This window comes from Thunnus maccoyii, chromosome 6, assembly GCF_910596095.1.
Source record: "Thunnus maccoyii chromosome 6, fThuMac1.1, whole genome shotgun sequence".
NCBI classification, from domain to species: domain Eukaryota; kingdom Metazoa; phylum Chordata; class Actinopteri; order Scombriformes; family Scombridae; genus Thunnus; species Thunnus maccoyii.
The window spans coordinates 17,976,038-17,995,676 of record NC_056538.1 but is presented as its reverse complement, the minus strand read 5'-3'; the positions used below and the strand labels follow the sequence as shown (position 1 = coordinate 17,995,676).

The 19,639-nt window shown below is 40.7% G+C and overlaps 3 protein-coding genes across 7 annotated transcripts in view; 2 read left to right on the top strand and 1 right to left on the bottom strand.

The window, feature by feature from the left end:
• Window positions 1–7,959, top strand: part of grik4 (glutamate receptor, ionotropic, kainate 4) — a 303,754-nt gene extending 295,795 nt beyond the window's left edge. For both annotated transcript variants that reach the window (XM_042413663.1, XM_042413662.1), the window contains 3 exons: window positions 819–947; window positions 1,136–1,254; window positions 2,789–7,959. In XM_042413663.1, the coding sequence (XP_042269597.1) occupies window positions 819–947; window positions 1,136–1,254; window positions 2,789–3,178 (638 nt within the window). In that variant the 3' untranslated portion in view covers window positions 3,179–7,959. The remainder of the gene's footprint in view (window positions 1–818; window positions 948–1,135; window positions 1,255–2,788) is intronic.
• Window positions 7,960–9,488: 1,529 nt separating this feature from the next.
• On the bottom strand, window positions 9,489–14,374 carry ccdc153 (coiled-coil domain containing 153). Of its 4 annotated transcripts, none has more exons than XM_042413747.1 (7): window positions 14,353–14,374; window positions 12,675–12,757; window positions 12,516–12,584; window positions 11,504–11,623; window positions 11,177–11,269; window positions 10,959–11,089; window positions 9,489–10,063 (listed from the first exon to the last, which is right to left on the bottom strand). In XM_042413747.1, coding segments are annotated over exons 1-7 (627 nt in total). In that variant the 5' UTR covers window positions 14,355–14,374; the 3' UTR covers window positions 9,489–9,934. The 4 variants fall into 4 exon arrangements, with proteins under 4 accessions (XP_042269681.1, XP_042269683.1, XP_042269682.1 ...); XM_042413749.1 differs by lacking the exon at window positions 14,353–14,374 and adding an exon at window positions 12,997–13,084; XM_042413748.1 differs by lacking the exons at window positions 12,675–12,757; window positions 14,353–14,374 and adding an exon at window positions 12,997–13,163.
• The window catches only part of cbl (Cbl proto-oncogene, E3 ubiquitin protein ligase), a 38,951-nt gene continuing 33,099 nt past the window's right edge, over window positions 13,788–19,639 (top strand). The window contains exon 1 of the mRNA XM_042413745.1: window positions 13,788–14,090. Within this exon, the coding sequence (XP_042269679.1) occupies window positions 13,944–14,090 (147 nt within the window). The 5' untranslated portion in view covers window positions 13,788–13,943. The remainder of the gene's footprint in view (window positions 14,091–19,639) is intronic.

The following is a 19,639-nucleotide window of genomic DNA, read 5'->3' as shown; positions in this document are numbered from 1 at the left end:
TTTTTTGATAATTTGTCCTATCTCCTTATTTAGCTCTTTCTTCTTTTGAGAGTGACCCTGCAGAAAGGCTTTTTTCTTCAGATTTAGGTGATGTTTCAGTTCCTTGTTAACCCATGGTTTATTGTTGAGGTAAATTCTGACATCCTTTGTTTTAATTACAGTCTACACAAAAGTTCACCTGGCTAATAATAGTGTAATTTTGTGGTTCATAATTGTTCCTGGTCTTTGATAAATAAGTCCCACTCAGGAGCCTCAAAGCAGCCCCTCAGCTCTTCCACTGAGTTATTGTCCAGGCCTGAATATGCTGGACAGCAGGTTTAGCCCTCTTTAGTAAGTGGCAGTACTTTGGTAAGAGGTGGATAACGTGACAGTCCTAGAGGAGACCTGGGCACATAAGCGCCGTCCAGATTACCAAGGCATAGGTCCAGAGTTTTGTTCAGTCTCGTCGGACATGTTACATTTTGTTCAAGATTTGGCAAGAGTGTGGAGACATCGCATCTGTTAAAATCACCAAGCAGGAAGACCAGGTCGTCAGCGGAATTACGCAGCGCCTTGTTATATAACCTGTAGAACACAGCAAAACCCTTTCAATCTTATATTTGAAGTCTTATTTTTTGTTGGAATAAAGTTTTCTAATAGAGTGACATCATTTCACTTTTACCACAGTACATCTCTATTTTCTTTCAATAAGAAAAATGTCACAAAATGAGTGTGTTGCCACTGTGTTTTTTTGTCAGACGGTAAGGTGTGGCAGAATGCAGGTTGAAATAAGTTGTTTTGCAGTGTACAGTTGAGTTTTGCCCCTCTCTTCCCTCCAGGGTCAGTGTACCGTGATGAGTTTGACCTGGCCATCCTCAAGCTGCAGGAGGACAATCGCTTGGAGATCCTCAAGAGGAAGTGGTGGGATGGTGGCAAATGTCCAAAGGAGGAGGACCACCGTGCCAAAGGTTTGTCCGGGTTAATCCTCATCCGCTTTTTCTTCAGCACCATTTCAGCTTGTCAGACTGTTTGTTTGAAACAACACTTTATCCATTTTAATTTCTTCTCCTCCTTCTTCTTATTCTATGAATCCCTCTTGCCATCTTCCCTCTCCTTCTCACTCTCACTTCTTCTATGAATGTTCTGTTGTCTCCAGGTCTGGGTATGGAGAACATCGGCGGTATCTTTGTGGTGCTTGTGTGCGGCCTGCTGGTGGCTATCTTCATGGCAGTGCTGGAGTTTGTGTGGATGTTGAGGCAGACACCAGGAACTGAGGTGAGAGAGGGCTATCTAACCTGCATCTGCTTTATCTCCCTCTCCCCTCCCTGGCACCCTCCCCCCCGCGGAGCTTCTAGGCTCTCCCACAATGCACAGCTTTGACAGGAAAAGATGTCTTCCTCTGGGTTTCACTTGACACGCAGCCTTCCACCGTCCAGCCTATGAGACATAATCAGCACAAAACCAAAGATATACCTCACTTACAGTATACCTCACTCAGACTACATGCATATATGGATTATTTTTTATTTATAGTGGTAGATTCATAAATATATATTGCATAGAATATACATATACATAACATATAATATTGAATGTAGCTAGATCTTCTTGGTGAATACATGCTTGCAGGGTGCTGGCAATGACAGCCTACTCATAAAAATAACTGTTATTGTTTTATCTTAGCCTTAATCTAAGCATATTTTTACTTACAAGATGCCTTGCATTGTGTGCACATCTTCGCTCAGTCAGATTGACAGAGACCAGAAGTCATTCCATCGGAGGGTGAATGGAGGGACAGTAACGGACTAGTTGTGGCCATGAGACCCATTTTCCCTGTACTTCAGTTAATAATGGACCATCAGTAGAACCAGAAATGGAAAGTAGAAGGCAGGAACTCTTTTAATTTAAAGAGAACAAAAAGTATTTTTCACTGCAAGAATTACAGAAATGATAAATCTGAATTTTATGATCATACACCTTGTCAGTGTAGCTTCATCTAGGATGAATATGAGGGATTTTGTGAGTCACAGAACTGCTGTTGGAGAGGTATTTTTGCCACAACAAAGGCCAGTTCAAATTCTCAGATAATAATCACTTCTTCCAGTAAAGTAGTTCTACTGTGCTATTCTTGAGGCGGGGACTCCATCAATGAAATTGGTCTAGTAATATACTGGAGAAAGATGTGCATGCAATGTTATTTCTGATGTGATTCCTTTAAAAGATACTTGATAATTGTCTTTTCAAATGGACTCCGCACTGTGATTTTAATTCAATAAACATTCAGTATGTGAAAGTCAAAAACCAACTCATGTGATTTCTTCTTTTTGACCAGCGTTGATTAATGTTTCACTCGAACTTTCAAAACCTGTGTGTGTGTGTGTGTGTGTGCGCCTGTGTGTCTAGCGTGAGTAGTCTGCTCATGTGCAGCATGTGTGGATTGATAATTACCCTTTCTTGTCTTGCACTTGAGCTGCAGTATCCTGTCTGTTATCATAATTATTTCAGCTAAAAATACTGTAGATACCCAGTGAAGTGATAAAATGTGCGTGTTATATGTCTGTGTGTGTCTGAAAAGTAAGTTTAAAATTCCATAATGTACTCTTTGTGTTGTCTTTTTTACTATTTTCAACCTCTGTTGTTCCTACTATTCTGAATATAAACATAACAATGAAATGTATTTTATGTGTCTGTGATATCAGTCTGTACTGATCAAGTCAGTCAGTCAGTGAGTGTTCTTGCCTCTCTCCCTTTCTCTCCCTCTCTTATCCCCCTCTCCCCTATCTTTTTCTCCTTGTGTGTGTGCTTGCAGCAGTCAGTGTGTGAGGAGATGCTTCGGGAGCTGCAGGGGATCGTCCTGTGTCGCGACAGTCTGCAGGTGAGGCGCCGACGGGCAGCCTCAATACTGCGGCCGCGGCCCTTACCACTGGAGGAGCGCCGGGCACGAGCCGCCGCCGCCAGCCTCAGCAATGGCAAGCTATGCGGGGGCACGGGACTGCCTGAACCCCTCTCTCACAGACTGGCACAGGAGGCTGCCCTGGTTGCGAGGGGCTGCAGCCACATCCGCATTTGCCCTGAGTGCAGACGCTTCCAGGGCCTGAGGATGCGTCCTGCAGGGGCCACTGGGGCCCTCCCTTCTCCCACACACAGCGAGGAGAGCATAGAGTGGGACAAGACCACAAATAGCAGTGAACCTGAATAACGCCCGGCGATTCCAACAGGACTGACTTTCCCAGCAGCCACTTCTCTACTTCCCAGGGATCAAAGGTCATGTGGTATTTTGAGTCAGCCGTTCAGAGCTTAATCATCAAGGGCAGGACAATGCTGCGGACTCTCTCGTGCCATAGAGGCAACAGCCAGCACTCAGTTTTGGAATCTCCTGGGGTGAATTTTTTCCTTGGTCATAGGAAAAACTGATGAGTCTGTCTCATTGTGGTCTGTCCCTGTTGGCCCTCTGTACCGTGTAAAACAGGACGGACAAAAACAGCTAAGGGGCATTTGTACTATGCAGTATTTTCAGTCATTTATCATTGTGCTGTTTCTTTTTTTTTCTTTTTAAATTATTTCTATCCTCTGTTGGATTATCAATACTGAATATTGTTATTCTATTGTTCTTGGGGAAAAAAAAAACTTTAAACAAGTTCCTTTTTTAATCAGACAATTTACTGTATGAACGTATATTGCCTCTGAAGAGCTGCAAAGATGAACAGACTAATGCAAGGTCATCCCTCAAATCCTATTTTTTTTTTTTTTGAAAGTGCCAAAAACCATAAGTATTATCTTGTGGCTGAAGAAAGCACCACAGCCTTGAGAAGACAACAAAATCATCTGAACCTGGAAAACAAACCAAGACATACAGACACACGGACTTCTTTTATAGTAGTGATATTCTATTAAAAAATGTTTTAACTGTTGGTATCTCTGAAAGACAGCGATGCATGTCCAGAGGTGTTGGCAGATGCTCACTGAATGATGAATTGCTAAAGAAGGTTGATGATTTCCTGTTTTGAATACCTGCTTTATAACATGATGGCTAAACACACAAACACATATACACATTCACTATCCATTTATTTCCTTCTTCCTCTGTGTTGTGACATCTCTTTCTCCTCCATATGTCCGACATCTTTGGCATCATAACATTTATCACTTGTCTCCTTTATGACCTCTCACTTCTAAATGTGTACACGGTCTCCTCTACAGTATCTTTCTCCGTCTCTTCAAGAATGATTTCAGGTTTCATAAGGTCAAGGCTGTGTATAAATGAAACACAGCATATATCAGACACAACCAAAAACACATGAAATCTCGGGTAAAGGGTTTTTTATATATATCAGCAGTTGACTTGAGTTCTTTTAAATGTCAAGGCAGTTAAACTTTTATTGGATGTGATGTTTTACACACTACTGGAGGAGTATTTCAGTTCAGATCGGGCTAGATGCTCTCTGACATTTTCATACATTTATTTCTGCAAAACCTAAACTTAGAATATGTTAATCAGGCATTTAAGAGGCCGCTGCAAATGGATAAAGAAACATAACAGAAAGTAGATTCAATCAAATGTGTATCAGTTCAGTTTTGGTATTCAGATAAGTGAGGTCAAACTGAAATGATTAGACCAAATGATTGGATCATGGATAATTAATTCAGTTTTATTGTGTTTATGGAAAAAATAGTCGTCTTTATTTGTGTTTTTCCTATATATCGATCATACCTCCTGAAGAAAACACTGAGGACAAACCACCAGCAACAGGAATCTTAGGAGCCACTTACTTGTTGCATAGACTGTGACACGTGATGTAATATTTCCCCACTGAATTGACTTTCTGAAGGTGTTACTGTTTGATAGTCTGACTGTTTCAGAGGCCATCCACCTGTCTACACTGCTCCTCGCTTATCTCTGATGTGTGCATCATTTTAAATGTGCCCATCAGGTTCTGTCAATCACCATCCCTCATAACTAAACCACCAACTCAACACAAGCATGAAGGTGCCGCCATGGCATCTCTCTTGTACTTTTATTAGCCACGTTCATTTTCTGTCTTTGTCATTTTTTCACCTGCAGGTTGTCTTGGTTAAAAAACTCTTGCATAAGCTCTTTTAAAGAAGCAGCCTGAAAAATGGGTGGCTGTGCTGATCATTCACAATGGTTAAATGTGTTTCTGTTCATGTAGAATCATAATGAGAACACTTTAAGACACTTCCTGTATATGAGTGTCCACCTTGCCGTTGAATCATTCTGTCATTTGGTTTAACATTTCATATCCACAGACATGGAATCACCTCCTATATTTTTCAAGCTCCTGTTATTGCATCAATGGTAATGATTGGTACACTGTTTCAGAAGCTGGTAAACATGACTGTTGTGTATCAACCATTTACAGACCTGTAGTGAACTGCGATATTAGCACAATTGTACTAATATAGACTTTTCAGTGAAGAGTGACTGGAATCACAAATGAGTAGATTTTGCATTCAAGAGGGTTTTTTCCATTCTTTCAATGTCAGTTCAATCAGTTGCTGAAAAGAATTTCAGGACTTCAAAATGGTATTTCGACTCAGGTCTGCAGTGCGTCTGAACCCCCAAAAGACACACATAAGTGTTTGAAACAGCATTGAATCTGCTTGATTCGGTACCCCATAGAAATCAATAGGAATGGCAGAGTTATTGTTATCATTTGCTCAAGAGCCAATAGTGCCAATGCATCTAATCCTCAAGTAATGAACAATTATAGTCCCACAGAAGGTGTGTAAATATAGTTTGATCACCAGTAGTGGTCCAAAGTGGGTTTTTTTTTTTATTCCAGCAGTAACAATCGTTTGAAGCTGATTATGTTAATAGAGCAGAGAGATACAGACCTACATGTGTATACTTTGTATGTGTTTATTATGGACAACTCATGTAATTCGGACACACACAGTACATGTGGACACACTCACAGATTATGTGCATAGTGGTAAAAACAAATCTGTTCACATTTGATGTAAACTTTCTATATTTCTTTATAAAAAAATAACTTGTTAAAGGAAAATTGCCAAGCAAATAGCAAAAAAGACCCACATTTCATTACCAGTTTTATAAAAGAAGTTTCTATCCATTTGCTGAATGTCACTAAGAAACTTGTGAGAGTAAGAAGGCTCCCGCTGCACCCGATGCTAACTTCTTAAACACTAAAAACATTTACTGGGGTGCTAAATCAAGCGTAGTTGGAATGAGATTGCCAATTACCTTGAAGGCATGAAAAGCAGTAGAGTAAGAATTAATACAAATCCTTCTGAAACACTGGGCGACCTTCGCTGGGAGACCACTGAGAGAAGATGGCAGGGTTTGGCTGCTATATTTTATATGCTTTATTTTCTTATGTTGACATTTTTATTCCATTATAAATACATTTCTTAAAACAACCTCCATTTCGTGGGGTTTCTGGTTCTGTCTCTTCTTTACTCTGATAGGCCTATATATGACCTTTTGAGCTGTTTAGACCTGTCATGCTAAATAGCCTGTGAGTGCACTTTGTTTTTCATGTTTTATTATTCGACTGGGAGAAATATTCAGACAGTGCTTCTGTTTTTGTGGTAACATATATGCGTGCAGAGAAGAAGAATGAGGATTTATGGATTTCTAGCTGAGTAAACATGACAATTGTTGAGTGAACCAGAAGGACCTGATGCATCTACCTCTCGTTTCTCACCCGTGACTAAATTAAAGTCTGCACACTCGTGAATCAGTTGAACAGCTGAGAATTTGTGTGGGTGGGAAGTCTTAACGGAGGCTAATGAGTTTAACAACTCACTCATGTGCTATGTAGCCTACGCATCCACTCACCCGTAGTCCATCTATCACTGTGATTTTCAGTGGATATTTCTCTCTCAGGATTGTGAGTGAGCACCACACTACACAAAAAACCCAGGATCTGATTTACAGTTTAATTCAGACTTCCTCTCTCTCTCTCTTCTCTCCTCTCTGAGTGCCTGTCTCACTATCTTCCCGCCGCAGCATCAGAGATGACAAGTTTTTCAGCGCACCAACGCCTGTATGTTACAGTGCATATCCACACTATACACACACACAAACACACACACACACCCATATAACTCTTACAAGAGTGACACGTGCACATAAACATCCGCCGCCACCTGCATGTCACTGCTGTGTCGAGTTTATTTCATCGTGCTCATGCTTCCCCTTCTGCCTCTGGTGCTCCAGGTCCATAAATTAAGTGCATCTCTACCCACCACTGCCTAACTGCTGTTTGGATTTATGGAGCCCATGATGAGCATTGAGTGCCTGCAGAGGTGTGTGAAAATCCACTCCTCAAGCTTACCCAGTTGTAGCACATAGCATTACCAATTTCCCTGTGACTGATTGTTATTCTTCAAGGATTTAGGAATTATTGGAGGGAGGGAACGGGGTTGGCATTTCACTCACATAAACTTTTCTGAGCCCAGCATCCAATTCAAGGCCCCCAAGTAATATTTAGAAATATATAAAATATTGTGAGTTTTAAAAATGGTCTATAACTCTGCATTCAGTATGATTTTATTGCTTTCGAGAGGCAATTGTTAAATCTGTTCATCCCATTTCTACTGCCAAAATTGCATCTCTTTGTCCAACAACTGCTTCCTCTTCTCTGACAGCAGATTTCCAAAGGTTAACAGTGTGTATGTATATAGCCACTAACAAGCATTGGAACCAAGGATACCAATTGAAAGACAGAACAGTCTATGAGTTGAAACTACCTAATACACAGTGAGACTGGTGCACATTTTTAAGTGAGAGCGTTTCTATTGATTTGTCGGCAATTCATTGCAAAAGGCTTGTTGTTGTTGTTGTGTGCTCAAAGAAAAGGTATTCAGAGTGCGAGAATTCTCTCCAAGGTGAGACGCTGTCAAGGCTGTTATACAGCCTTTTGTTCACTGACAGTTGTTGTTGAACATATTGACCAAAACATCTTGACATTGTTTGTCTTTCAGAGAAATAAAATGGAGCTTCATTTACTTTGTGTTTCGTTCCCTCACTATTCATTCCTGCCTTGATGGATGGCCCCGCAGATGGGAAAGCATTGATTACGTAGTTCTGTGTGTGTATGTGTGTGTATGTGTGTGTGTGTGTGTGTGTGCGGGTGGGTGGGTTAGAGTGTGCATGCGTGGGTGTATTTGAATGTGATCTCTTTCTCATGCACCTGCCTCCATGGGAAATCACAGTGTGGGCATCTTGATTCATCAGCTGGAGGCCATCTAGTTGCATCATTACCCAGAGAGCAGCAGATGGAGTAGACAGCCAAGTCAAATTCCAGTGGAAGTGCAGCAGCCAGCACTCTGTTAGGTATTCACAAGAATAAAATAAAGCGGCCAGCTTTTAGCGTGGAAATAACTCAATCACCTGCCAGTAAAAGCTTCTTTTTTTTGCCCCACACAAGGACACGTGACTTCTTTAAATTTTTTGAAACATAAAACAGTCACAAGTCATTTCTGTTGAATGTTGGCACCAAAAGTCTCTGTTGACCTTCCAAAGATTGAACTGCACATCAGTCACTATCCATAATGACTCAACTTTTTTATAGAGCATCATCTATCTCTGAGCAAATGCTTCAATGGCAGCAGACAAACATTAGCTGGGTTTCAATTAGAATCATATATCATGTGTACCATGAACAAAACTGTCTTTGTATAATCTTTTTTGATTGCTGGTCGTAGAAAAAAGGTACACCTGTAAAAATAAGGTATATACAGGTGTATAGTAACATTTAATACTAATGTTTGTTCCCTCTCAAACAAGTGTACAAGGCTTATCTCATCTGGAGTACTGGGGTGGCTGCAGTCAACCCCATTAAACCCTAAACAAACAGAAACACCGTCTGAAGGCAAAAATTTCTTATGATTTGAGGAGAAAATATTGGTTTTCAGATAAAGACCTCTTGAGTTCCCGCGTTAATTGGTCGTTAGAGCACAGAATTATCTTAATCCCTGAGTAAATGATTCATTACCTCATAGATGAGAGGCTAAAAAAATGCACTGGGCCATGAAAAAGACCTACAAATGACAGCCTTGAAAGTAAAATCTGTTTATCTGGTTCCCTGCAGGGGGAAGTCGGGTTTTATCGATGCCGGGCAGCTAAATCATATTTCCTGCATCATTAACTGTTATTTTGCCTTTCTCTTGTTATTGTCTATTGTTAGTCTACCTCATACTGAGCATTACTTTTTGTTTACTTTTTAGATTTTCCCTTCTTGTGATTTCCATTTTTTGTCATGGCTGAATGAAAACCCCTTCAGTCTAGCAGTATTAGATTGTAGCAGTGTTGGGAATGTCTGTCACTTAGTCATTGTGGTTCATGTGGCCAGTTTCACCTTCTGCTTTCTTGCCTTTATGTCATTTAGCATCTTGTCCACTGACTCAGCATAGCAATTTTCCAAGTAATCTCAGACAATTGTATCTATGTTGGCATTTTTGCTAAAATACATACCTGCTGTGAGATCATAATAGCCTTAACACTCTTAAATTCCCAACAATATCATTAATTTTATTCCTGTTGGTGTATTTCTCACACTTTCATTCGAGTTACAAACATGGTGTGTCAAAAAGAACAAAGTATTTACACATATAAAATACTGTATACACACTAGAACACTAATAACTTCTGGGCATCTAGGATATTCAGGCCAACATCTCAGAACAGTCATTTGCTACATCTAGTGGGCATTACACAACATTACAGACGCTACACACTTAACTACTGAATACATGATAGATAACAGAGTCTATTATGTGCCCTGATGGAAAAATATTATAATAACAACATCCATCAGTGTGTTAGGCATGCTAGATTTTAAGTTGCAAATTGATGCTGTCACAGGCATCACTTTCAATTGGACCAAACACAGATTCAACATAAGTTTGAACAGACTTGAGTGTAGATACATCAAGCAGCTGCCTTCATTTGTAAGGAGCCCGTCATTTAGATGTCCAGTGCATTCAGGCCAAATTCAGCGAGCAGTTCCTTGTAATTTTGATGAAGGGTTACGCTCTTGTCCTCCCATCCCTGTCGAGCCGCAGACAGCTGCGAGGTCAAGCTGTCGAGAGTATCCTACAAAAGATATTAGCAGAAATGAGACTTTAGAGGCGAGCTGAAATTTGAAATAATACATCAACGCTGTCTAAATGGATATTGCTCCCCCTTAAACTCTGATGAGTTTCAGGAGAGAGCCGATGAAGAGGACACATAATTAGATTGTGTGTGTCATACTGGGAAAGAGAGAAATAATGATAATTACATATTAAAATCCAAGCTCCATAATCACAGACTAAGCCCTCGAACAGGGCTCTGGGCTTTACCACTTATCTTTGAAGATCTGGCCACTGAAAATTTGCATACACTGTCTGTGCTTAGCCAATTGGGCTATACCTGTTAACGGTCAATCCTGTTCCCTTTCCTCACCTATTTCGTCTTAAAGGTTCTATATTTAAGAATTGTGACGCAATTTACATGCATTGGTCGTTTTTTTTTATTGTCAATGAGTGGACAGGTTGTAGCATAACTTAAAAAATTAGACTTTCCCCAACTCTCTCTGTTGTCTGTAACAGCCTGTGGACTGATTTCTATGTGAAGGACTCAGGACTAACTGACTAAGAGTGAGAGATGCTTTGCTGAAACACTGCAAAACACAACATTACAAATCTTTTATGTTATTATGAGAAGTGTAAGCGAAGAAAGAAACATCACCTGCAATAGGTGCTCACTCTGCGAGGCCTCTTTTTTTTTAATGGCCAGTATGAACAGGAGGAATGATTACAGCAAAGTAGTGAGGAAAACCTCTTTCAGTGTTCATTTGGGCACCTGACTGTTGTTTTAAGACAGACTTGAAAAACCTATCCTATCTGAACCTATCCTTTAAAGCTCTATGTGTAGCATGTGAACATGTTTGACTTTGGCAACTCCTGGTAGAAGTACCAAAAAAGACATGGCTTGTGCTGCAGCTCACATGCAGGATCTTCTCGTAGTCTGCGTCCATGTTGTCCAGTTTGTGTTGGAGATCATCTACGGTGGCGTCCTTCTCCTTTTCCAACTGCTCACGCTGTCTTCTCTCTTTCCTCAGTTCCTCCTGACACAAGGCTAGACAGACAAATGCACACAGGCACGCCGTCACTCCTATGTCTTCATTCATTTAAGTACAGGCGTTATAATTAGATGTATTCATACCAAGTTCTTCCTTTAGCTTGCTGACCTCCTTTTCCAGCCTCTCCACCTTGCTGGTTAGCTCTGCCTGCATGGTTTTGTACTGGCGACTGAGGTCTACAACAACATTTATGTCAACAATGTTAGACTTAGCCCTTATTGCTGGTTCACTTTGTAAGGCTAATGCAGCAATCAGCTTAGGCGCCCAGCTAATTAGACTTTTTGTTCCTTAAAAATTAGCCTAACCTTCACAAACATGCCCCTTGTCCTCTCTCCCGTGGGGATCCATGCTTTATCTCTGGCTATTAAAAGAGAGCCTAATTGTTGATTCATGCCCTCTCTGTACCGTACCACAGTTGATGTCCCTGTGGTCTTGTCTCTCGTGCTGCAGCTTCTGCTCCGTGTCTCTCATGCGTCTCCTCAGGTCAGTTCTGTCAGAATGGGCCTTTATTACTGACTCTCTCTGTAAGGCTGATGTAATCACACAAACACGCAAGCATGAGTGGACATACCAGAAGTAGAAAAGACACTCAGATCATATACTCAAGCAGAAGTGGAAATAACCCTTTGTAAAATACCAGAGAACTATTCATTTCATAGTCAAAATCAAATTATGCTTTAACATGTAAGTGGTAATAGTCCAGATGGTTTTAGAGCTAACTACTTCATATCCTGCTGGGTGCTTTCAATTGCAGCAATGCATCATATCAAATGAGCTCATGGCATGTTTTGAGAGTAAAATCTTCATCTGAAAATTAAGTTATAATTCAGATAAATTTAGTAGATTAGAAAAGCAGAAAGTTTCCCTTTTGAAATGTGCTTTAGTCTCTAAGTTTATGTTCTAACAAAATAGAGTGCCAGTAGGCCCATCACAACATTAAATAAATGTACTTTGATTTTCTGGAGGGAAGACATGTTGATAACAATGATATGAAACATGATATTGAAATTATTAGCTGATTAATAATACACAGAAAATTAATCAACAGCCTTGGATGAACTCATATTTGTGTAAGGTATTGCTGTTTTTCTCTATTCTATATCATTTATAAACTGAATATCCTTGAGTTTTAGACTGCTGTTTGAACAAAACAAGCAATAAGAAGACATTAATCTTAGCTCCAGAAAAGTGTGATGGTTGTGAGGGAAATATTTCTCAATATTTTTGACACTTACTGTAATATAAATGATTTGCGGTCTTTAAACTTGAATAGAAGGGTCATTGTTTAAACATAAGACACAATATTTTTACCCTGGATGTAACACTACAGTACATATGAATGACTTCGGTCTGTGACTAATGCCTCTTCATAAATTAAAGCATAGCCTACATGGCATAGAGGAATTTAAAATCGCTGCTTACCAATGTGATCCTGCAGAATGGCTATATCCAGAATACTGCGCCTATACTTTGCGTCCAACTCATTTTTGCCTGCAAAAAAGAGGAGAATAGTAGTAGAAAAATACATGAATTAATATATAAACAAACATCAAATCAGACACATCTCATAAGAAAAGTTACTTTTTTCTGTATTCTTCTTTGTGGTCTTTTTTGTTTTTTTCTTTGGAGGCATGTTTGCTTGCTGTTCTGCTGCCTGCTCAGTCCTTTGCACATATAACCACACACACACACACACAGACACACACATTGAGGGCCCAGTCCAACTACATATAGGGATGAGTCTTTGTTGCTGCTGGGCACTGGTTGCTGAGTGAGTTGCCATGGCTCTAACTGTCCAGTTTGATTGATAGTTGATTGACTTGAAGAACAGCCAATCACAACTTGACTGGGGCGCTGTTGCCTTTTTAGCTCACGCACACAGGTCATGTAATTGGATCCTTACTTTTAGTGAGACATGTCAAAGCTTCCTTTGTTGTCAGGGGTGAATTCAGGGCTGCGTTCAGCATCCCTTCAACGTTTTATGAATGCTGTACAGGCAGAGGCGCGCTCCCGCCGACTACATTCTTGTGAATGCGCACAGGGAAGGCGTGGAGTTTGAGTTTTGGGGGGGGGGCGGAAGGGGACGTACAGGAAAGGAAAGGGCCGCACATACACGTCACGGGTGGGGAGGGGGGGCAGAAAAATACTGGGCAATGTTTAATTCCCACAATTATTTATTCACCCCTGTTCCACTGTGTGTGTCTACGATAAGCTTTCGCAGTTTTAAAGCGCAACTTCCTCTCCTTAATCCCCGGTGAGTGCGCTCTGTCGTCAGCCTCGCAGCCCGCAGAGGAAGGCTCACAGTGTCACACATCTACTGAACTTCCCGTCAAGACACAGCACAGGCGAGAAGAGCTGCTGCTGCTGCTGACAAAAAAAGGGGTAACGACATCAAGAGAAGAGGACACACTCCAGTCCACAGGGCAAAGAAACGGTGCCATTGTCCTCCAGCTGAGGACGAGCAGAGGCAGGTCTGGTGCTCTGCTAATTAGCCTGCGTCCCTGCAGAGAGCGGCGCGGCTAGCTGCAGCACGGAGCGGCTTGCACAGGGTGTGAGTGAGGGGCTTATATTAGCCACAATCGGGACATTTATCTGGCAAACTGATGTTAGGTTTACTGATGGGAGCCTTTATCCGATAGTCATCCCTCCCTTCCTCAACCCCCCACCCCCCCCTCTCCCCCACCACCGTCGGACCCTGGCTCGGATCCGCCACTCGGGCGCTGTCCTCGCCGGGGGGTGCCGGATCACCATCTCCCGGTCCAGCTAACTCCCAGGAGGCGGCTCGGTGCCCCTGACCCCGGCCCTGCCTCGCCTGTCTGCCGCTCTGGCCGACCCTAGCCGAGCCCGAACATGGCAGGGAACCTGAAGAAAGGCGGGGGGCTCATCGGCATGATGAAGGATGCCTTCCAGCCACACCACCACCACCTCCACTCCCATCACCAGCCCGGGGCCGTGGACAAAAAGACGGTGGAGAAATGCTGGAAACTGATGGACAAGGTTCGTAATTAACTAGCCGTTAAGTAGCCGTTAACCAGCCGTTACGTTAGCTAGGGCGACTGCTAGCTACCCGCAGCTAACTAGCGATAAGCTCGCTAATCTTCGCCTGCTGCAGTTCAGGCGCTGCTAACATTAGCTTGTCAGCTGGGTGAAAACATAGTTAGCCGACGTTAGCTAATTTGCTAACCCAATATATGATGTTTAGCACCTTTTGTGCCAGGCACATTACTTTAAAAGACAGAGACTTTTAAACCCAACTAACATCAACGTTAGCCCCGGGACATCTGTTTGCCAGTGCTGTGCCACTCTGCTAACTAACTAGTTGTCACACCATCTGGTTTGTCTGACTACGTTTAAATGTATCGTGAATATAAACAAATAACAAATGAGATAGAGATAAATTCAGGGCTTGAATTTATGGAAGTGTAGTGAAATGACAGAGGCTGCCAGCAGAGAAACAGTCTCTCCTGTACATTGTTGCTGAAATGTCTACAGTCAACTGTCTGTCAGAGAGCAACCCCCTTAGAAACTGTAACAAAGCATTGATAAAATAGAGGATGTGTGCCCATTTAACTAGGCCAATTATGCTCTTTCACAGGGGAGACTAATTTCACAGCTTCACTTCTCGGAAAAACTCTGTAGCAGTTTGACCCCCCAGTTTCCTGTGAGATTCACACAGCAATATTAGAGAGAATAGGAAGACAAGACACTCTTTTGTGTCATGCTCTTCCTCTTTGAGGCCTTAGTTTAGAGCGCTGATGTGAAGAGACCGAGTGCTTTTTAAAAAGCTATTATTAAGAAACCACATTCCAGTCTATTTTGCTCCTTTAGCATCTGTGGTAGGTTGCCTGGCTAGACTTTTATTCACGTTTGAAGAGGTACTATACCTAACACAAATAAGACAACAGATGCGATACTAGAGTCTGTCTTTCTGTTATTTGGGTTGTCACTGAATGTGGTGAAGGATGACCATACACCACTTAAACCACTCTGCACAGTCAGGTTAGCTTTGCAGTTTACAGTATGAGAATAATTGACAGTATGACCCCAATTGAGTGAAACAGTGGATGGGCAGCACCAGTGAGGTGAAAAAAAAAAGAGTGCCTTACCTTACCATGTTACCTTTTTTGAAAAATGCTATGAAATCAAAAGTATTTTTACTCCACCAGATTGTTTAAAATAGCAGCGGAAATATTGTTTGGGGCTGTCTAAAGGAAAACCACAGCCCAGCATATACCGTAGACCAACACCTGCTGCGTAATAATGCAGTTTCTCTTTGCAAATGCCTCCTGCACAGAACGAAGTTAAATTTTATCAACCCACAGCCTACATTACCTACTCTGACAGTGTTCAGTATAAGGAACATTCATTGTCGAATCTTAGCGTTTTAAGCTTTTTAGTTACACACTATGTTTGTGATGCACTGGCCAAATGTTTTCTTAGTTTAGCTATCATTATCAAATATAAACTTTGAAATTAAAGTTTGAAGTATTAAAAGTTTAAACATTAAGTCTTTCAGTACTGTCTCAGCTGTTACATTGCCAGAGGCTTCAGGCTATTTAGCTATTCATTAATCAAACCTGATGATTTACATGGAAAATCTTCACCACCAGTCATACAGGCAGATATTGGCTATGATTTGTTGGACACCAATGGATTTCAAGTCATATGCTACTTTTGATATCAATGGTATCAATTTTGTGCCGTAATACCGTTCAGTGACACACATTTTTCAGCTTAACTACTATTTCTTCACCAATTTGATCAACATGTCAACATTAGTGACATTTTCTTTAAAAATGTTCTTTTGCCAAAGCATCCATAGTCATATCACACAATTTTCACTTTTATTTTTATGGGGAAGTGATGGTCAAAAGTCATTACAATCAGTTTTGGTACTTTTTCCTTCTATCTATTTCTGTTTGATTTAATGACACCAGTTTTAGTTTCTGGTTGACAAAAAATCTGTTCTGACCTTTGTGTAGCACATGATTTTTTTCATTTGTTGTGTGCTATTTTATGCCTCTTTGTGACTTAACAATTTTGTAAATGCGTAGTAACGAACAGTAAGATGGCGGTCACTGCTGTGTGTGAAACATAGCTTTAACCCATTTAATTGGACACAAAAAGTGTGTAGATACCAAACACAATTTCAATGGAACTTTCAAAGTGGTCTCATGCAGTCTTGAAACTTCAGGAAGATTAATGGATAATTAAATTGCACAATGTAGTTTGCCATCAGACATTCTTGTCAAAGTATTATCCATATTGTGAAATTGTGGATCATATGAAAACTTTTAGGCAGTGAACAAATAGTTGTTTCTCTTCAATTTGCTAGACAGTTTTTTCCAGGAACAGTCTCTGAGCTCTGCAGAAACAAGGAAGCACTATTTGCCTGTTTACAGCTGAGATCTTGCAAGAATTCAACCAGGGTCAACTTTTTGTCAGACTAGTTAACCTTTAAACGCCTTGAACTTGATGTACAAAAAGGCAACAGCTCTACGCCAGGTGTAGAATCAGCTAAGCGGACTCGGACAGAAAGAAGAGAGGGAAACGATGAGTGGAATGCAGTTCAGTTTGAAGGCAGTCAGCATTTTACTTCAAGAAGATAGTCTTGATTGACGTGTATGTATGAGAGCCCTCAGTTTTTGTGGTCTTGTACGTGTACATGCATGCACGTGTGTTTGGCTGAGTTATGGGAACAAGTGTCGTGTGGTTGTTGGTAATGTTAGTGGTATAACTTTGGCAACAACCGTATCTGGTCTCAGACATAACCAGAGTATACCTTCTGCATTTGGAGTCCTAGAAAAGGGTTAAAAGTACGAGGGCAGAGTAAGTAATGATACTGAAGGCATATTAGCTTGCAGTTCAGTTGCTCAGTTGTAGATTAATGAAAAATTGCAGCTCATCCACATATGAAATATAGAAAAATCATCATAAAATACCCAGAGGATACAAAATACAAGAAATTATGAGCACTATACTGTGTGTGCTACATACAGAACAGTACAATGTACCAGTTGTCTTAAAGTATCTCTTAGTTCTGCTTTCTCCACCAGTTGCATCAAAGTTTGGAGATAGAAATAAGTAAAAGAAACTGTGGAACTCACCAGGGCATTTCCAGTTTTGATCTGGTCAGTCTGATATTGACTGACTTGTGCTTAAAACAACCATATTGGATTTTGTTGTAATCCAGCTTTAGTGATCCTTGATGTCTGTTCAAAGCACACAAGGATTTTAATATTTTATCTGTTAACAAAGTTGGTATGGACATTATGTTATTGCACTGGAGGATTTCACCTGTGATCTGACTAACACACAGAGTCAATAGGAAGCTGACCTTCAACGTTCAGACATCAATAAAGGCCTGCATGCTAAAAACGTTTTTGCATGTTGAGAAATTGGTACTGCTTAAAATATCTTATTGGTCAAGTGTGACCTCCTTCTTCTTTGAAAGGCATTTGATACAGTGATGATGAACCCAGTGGCCCATTTACAAACTGAGATCAAATATTGCTAACATGTTACATGCTCAGTATATGAAGCATGGCTTATTTGGGTTCTGAATTTATGAGATGTCCTTTGTCAGATACCTAAAACATGGAAGAGAAGGGGATACTCTAAATGATAATAATGGAGTCGGAATATAAAAAATAAATGGTAAAATAATGGTATATTGAGAATTTTTTAAATTAAAAACAGTATATTAATATTTATTTAGGATGTCATTTTTATGTTTGTATTTTCCAATACAAAATATAACACAAAAGACCTCCTTAATGCATTTTTACATAAGGAATTAAATAAAATGTATTATGCAAAATCTGCTGCCACATTATACGTTAAGGAATAAACAAATAGCTCTGTTTTGGCATAGAAACACATAAAATTATCTTTACAGTAAAACATAAATGTCACCATGCTATTATTGTAGCACACCACCAAACTGAGTGTAAAAAAGTTATCAATAATAATTGATAAATCCATGTGGTCCCAGCCCTACCGCAATCATAAACTGATTGAAGCCCAGCTAAGAGGCCTCATATTCCCATTACAAATAAACCAATAGCATCCAAAAGAAGAGGCAAGGAAATTCAAACCGACATTCTTATAATGCTATTCCTGCCATATTTCTTTCTAACACTCACACATGATTAGTAGACAATCATTTGGCCTGGTCTACAAAAGAATGAGCCATGTCCTGTTGTTGACATGCAATTGTTCGGTCACTGTTGAAGCTGACAGGCTAGCTCTGTATCAGCACAGGCTCAAATTTTGTGCCTCTGCGATCACAGAAGAAAGTTAAGACTTGAATCCAGTGGTAAATATGACAGCAGCCATGTCCATACAGAGTCCAATCACTGGCTGCCTGCCAGTGTCTCTTGTAATGGTCAACAAAGTGACTCAGACACAGTGCAGTGAGACAGGTGAGAGAAGGGACGTGCAACAAAGGTCCGCAGCCGGATGTGAACTGTGGTTTTTGCAATTACATGGCATGGGTCTTAACCAGTAGTCTACTGGGGTGTGCCCTTTTTTTTTGGCATATTTGCCTTTACTGGAAAGTGGGCAGTGAAGAGGCAGACAGGAAACAAGGGGAGAGAGAGACAGGTGTGACATGCAACAAAGGTCGCTTGAATCGTACCAGAGACGTTGAGGTTATGTGGCATGCACAGTAACAATTCGGTTACTGTGGCGCTTCACTGTTAGAGTTTTTGAAGTATGTTGTTCTTGAAAAGTTTGCCACCTGATGTGGCACAGCAGTTTAAGCTTATATCAACATTGTCAGTATCACAGACACTTGCAAGGCAATCATAACAGAGAGAGAATTTGGTTTTCTTAGGCAGATGGGTGGTGTAGTATGCGCTGATTAAAATGAGGAAGTGTAAACATGAACAGCTTCTCTAAACATGCTGAAGAAGTGGAGAATAAGACATTGATGACCTATGGATATTGACAGGCTAGTCACATAATAAGGTGCAAACAAATCCTGCTGTCAGCGTTCTTGTGCATGTCTACAAGAACACGTCTGCGAGGTAACTGAATAAGAAATTGAGACTATTAGTTTCACAAAGAGAGCAGAGACTGTGCATGGATGAAAGCTGGTATGCCTTTGTCCTGTTCCACCGTCACCTTTTATGTGTAGATAGAAGAGAAAGTAATGTGACAGTGGTGAAATCACTGATATTCAGTGTATTGCATTATATAATGTGTAGACTTTCCACACTCCAAAGGCTCCAAGCTTGACTCTTTGACGGGGCTTTTAAGGACCTTTCTCTCAGTAGTCAGCTTTGTTGGCATTTTCCATTCTGCATGTCTTCTATCTGGGCCCACTGACAATATTCTGCACAAAAGATAAGTGTTCTTATGCAGAAAAGAGCTATATTATGCAAGTCTCTGTCTGTGTGATATAAATAATGCCTTACTGATGTATAGAATGAAAATGCTTAGTGGCATTTTAGACAGTTCTCAGATTTTCTTCCTCTCTGTCTCTTCTTTAACCTCTCTCACACCTTCCTCTTTCTAACACATCTTCTCTCTAGCTTCTTTCA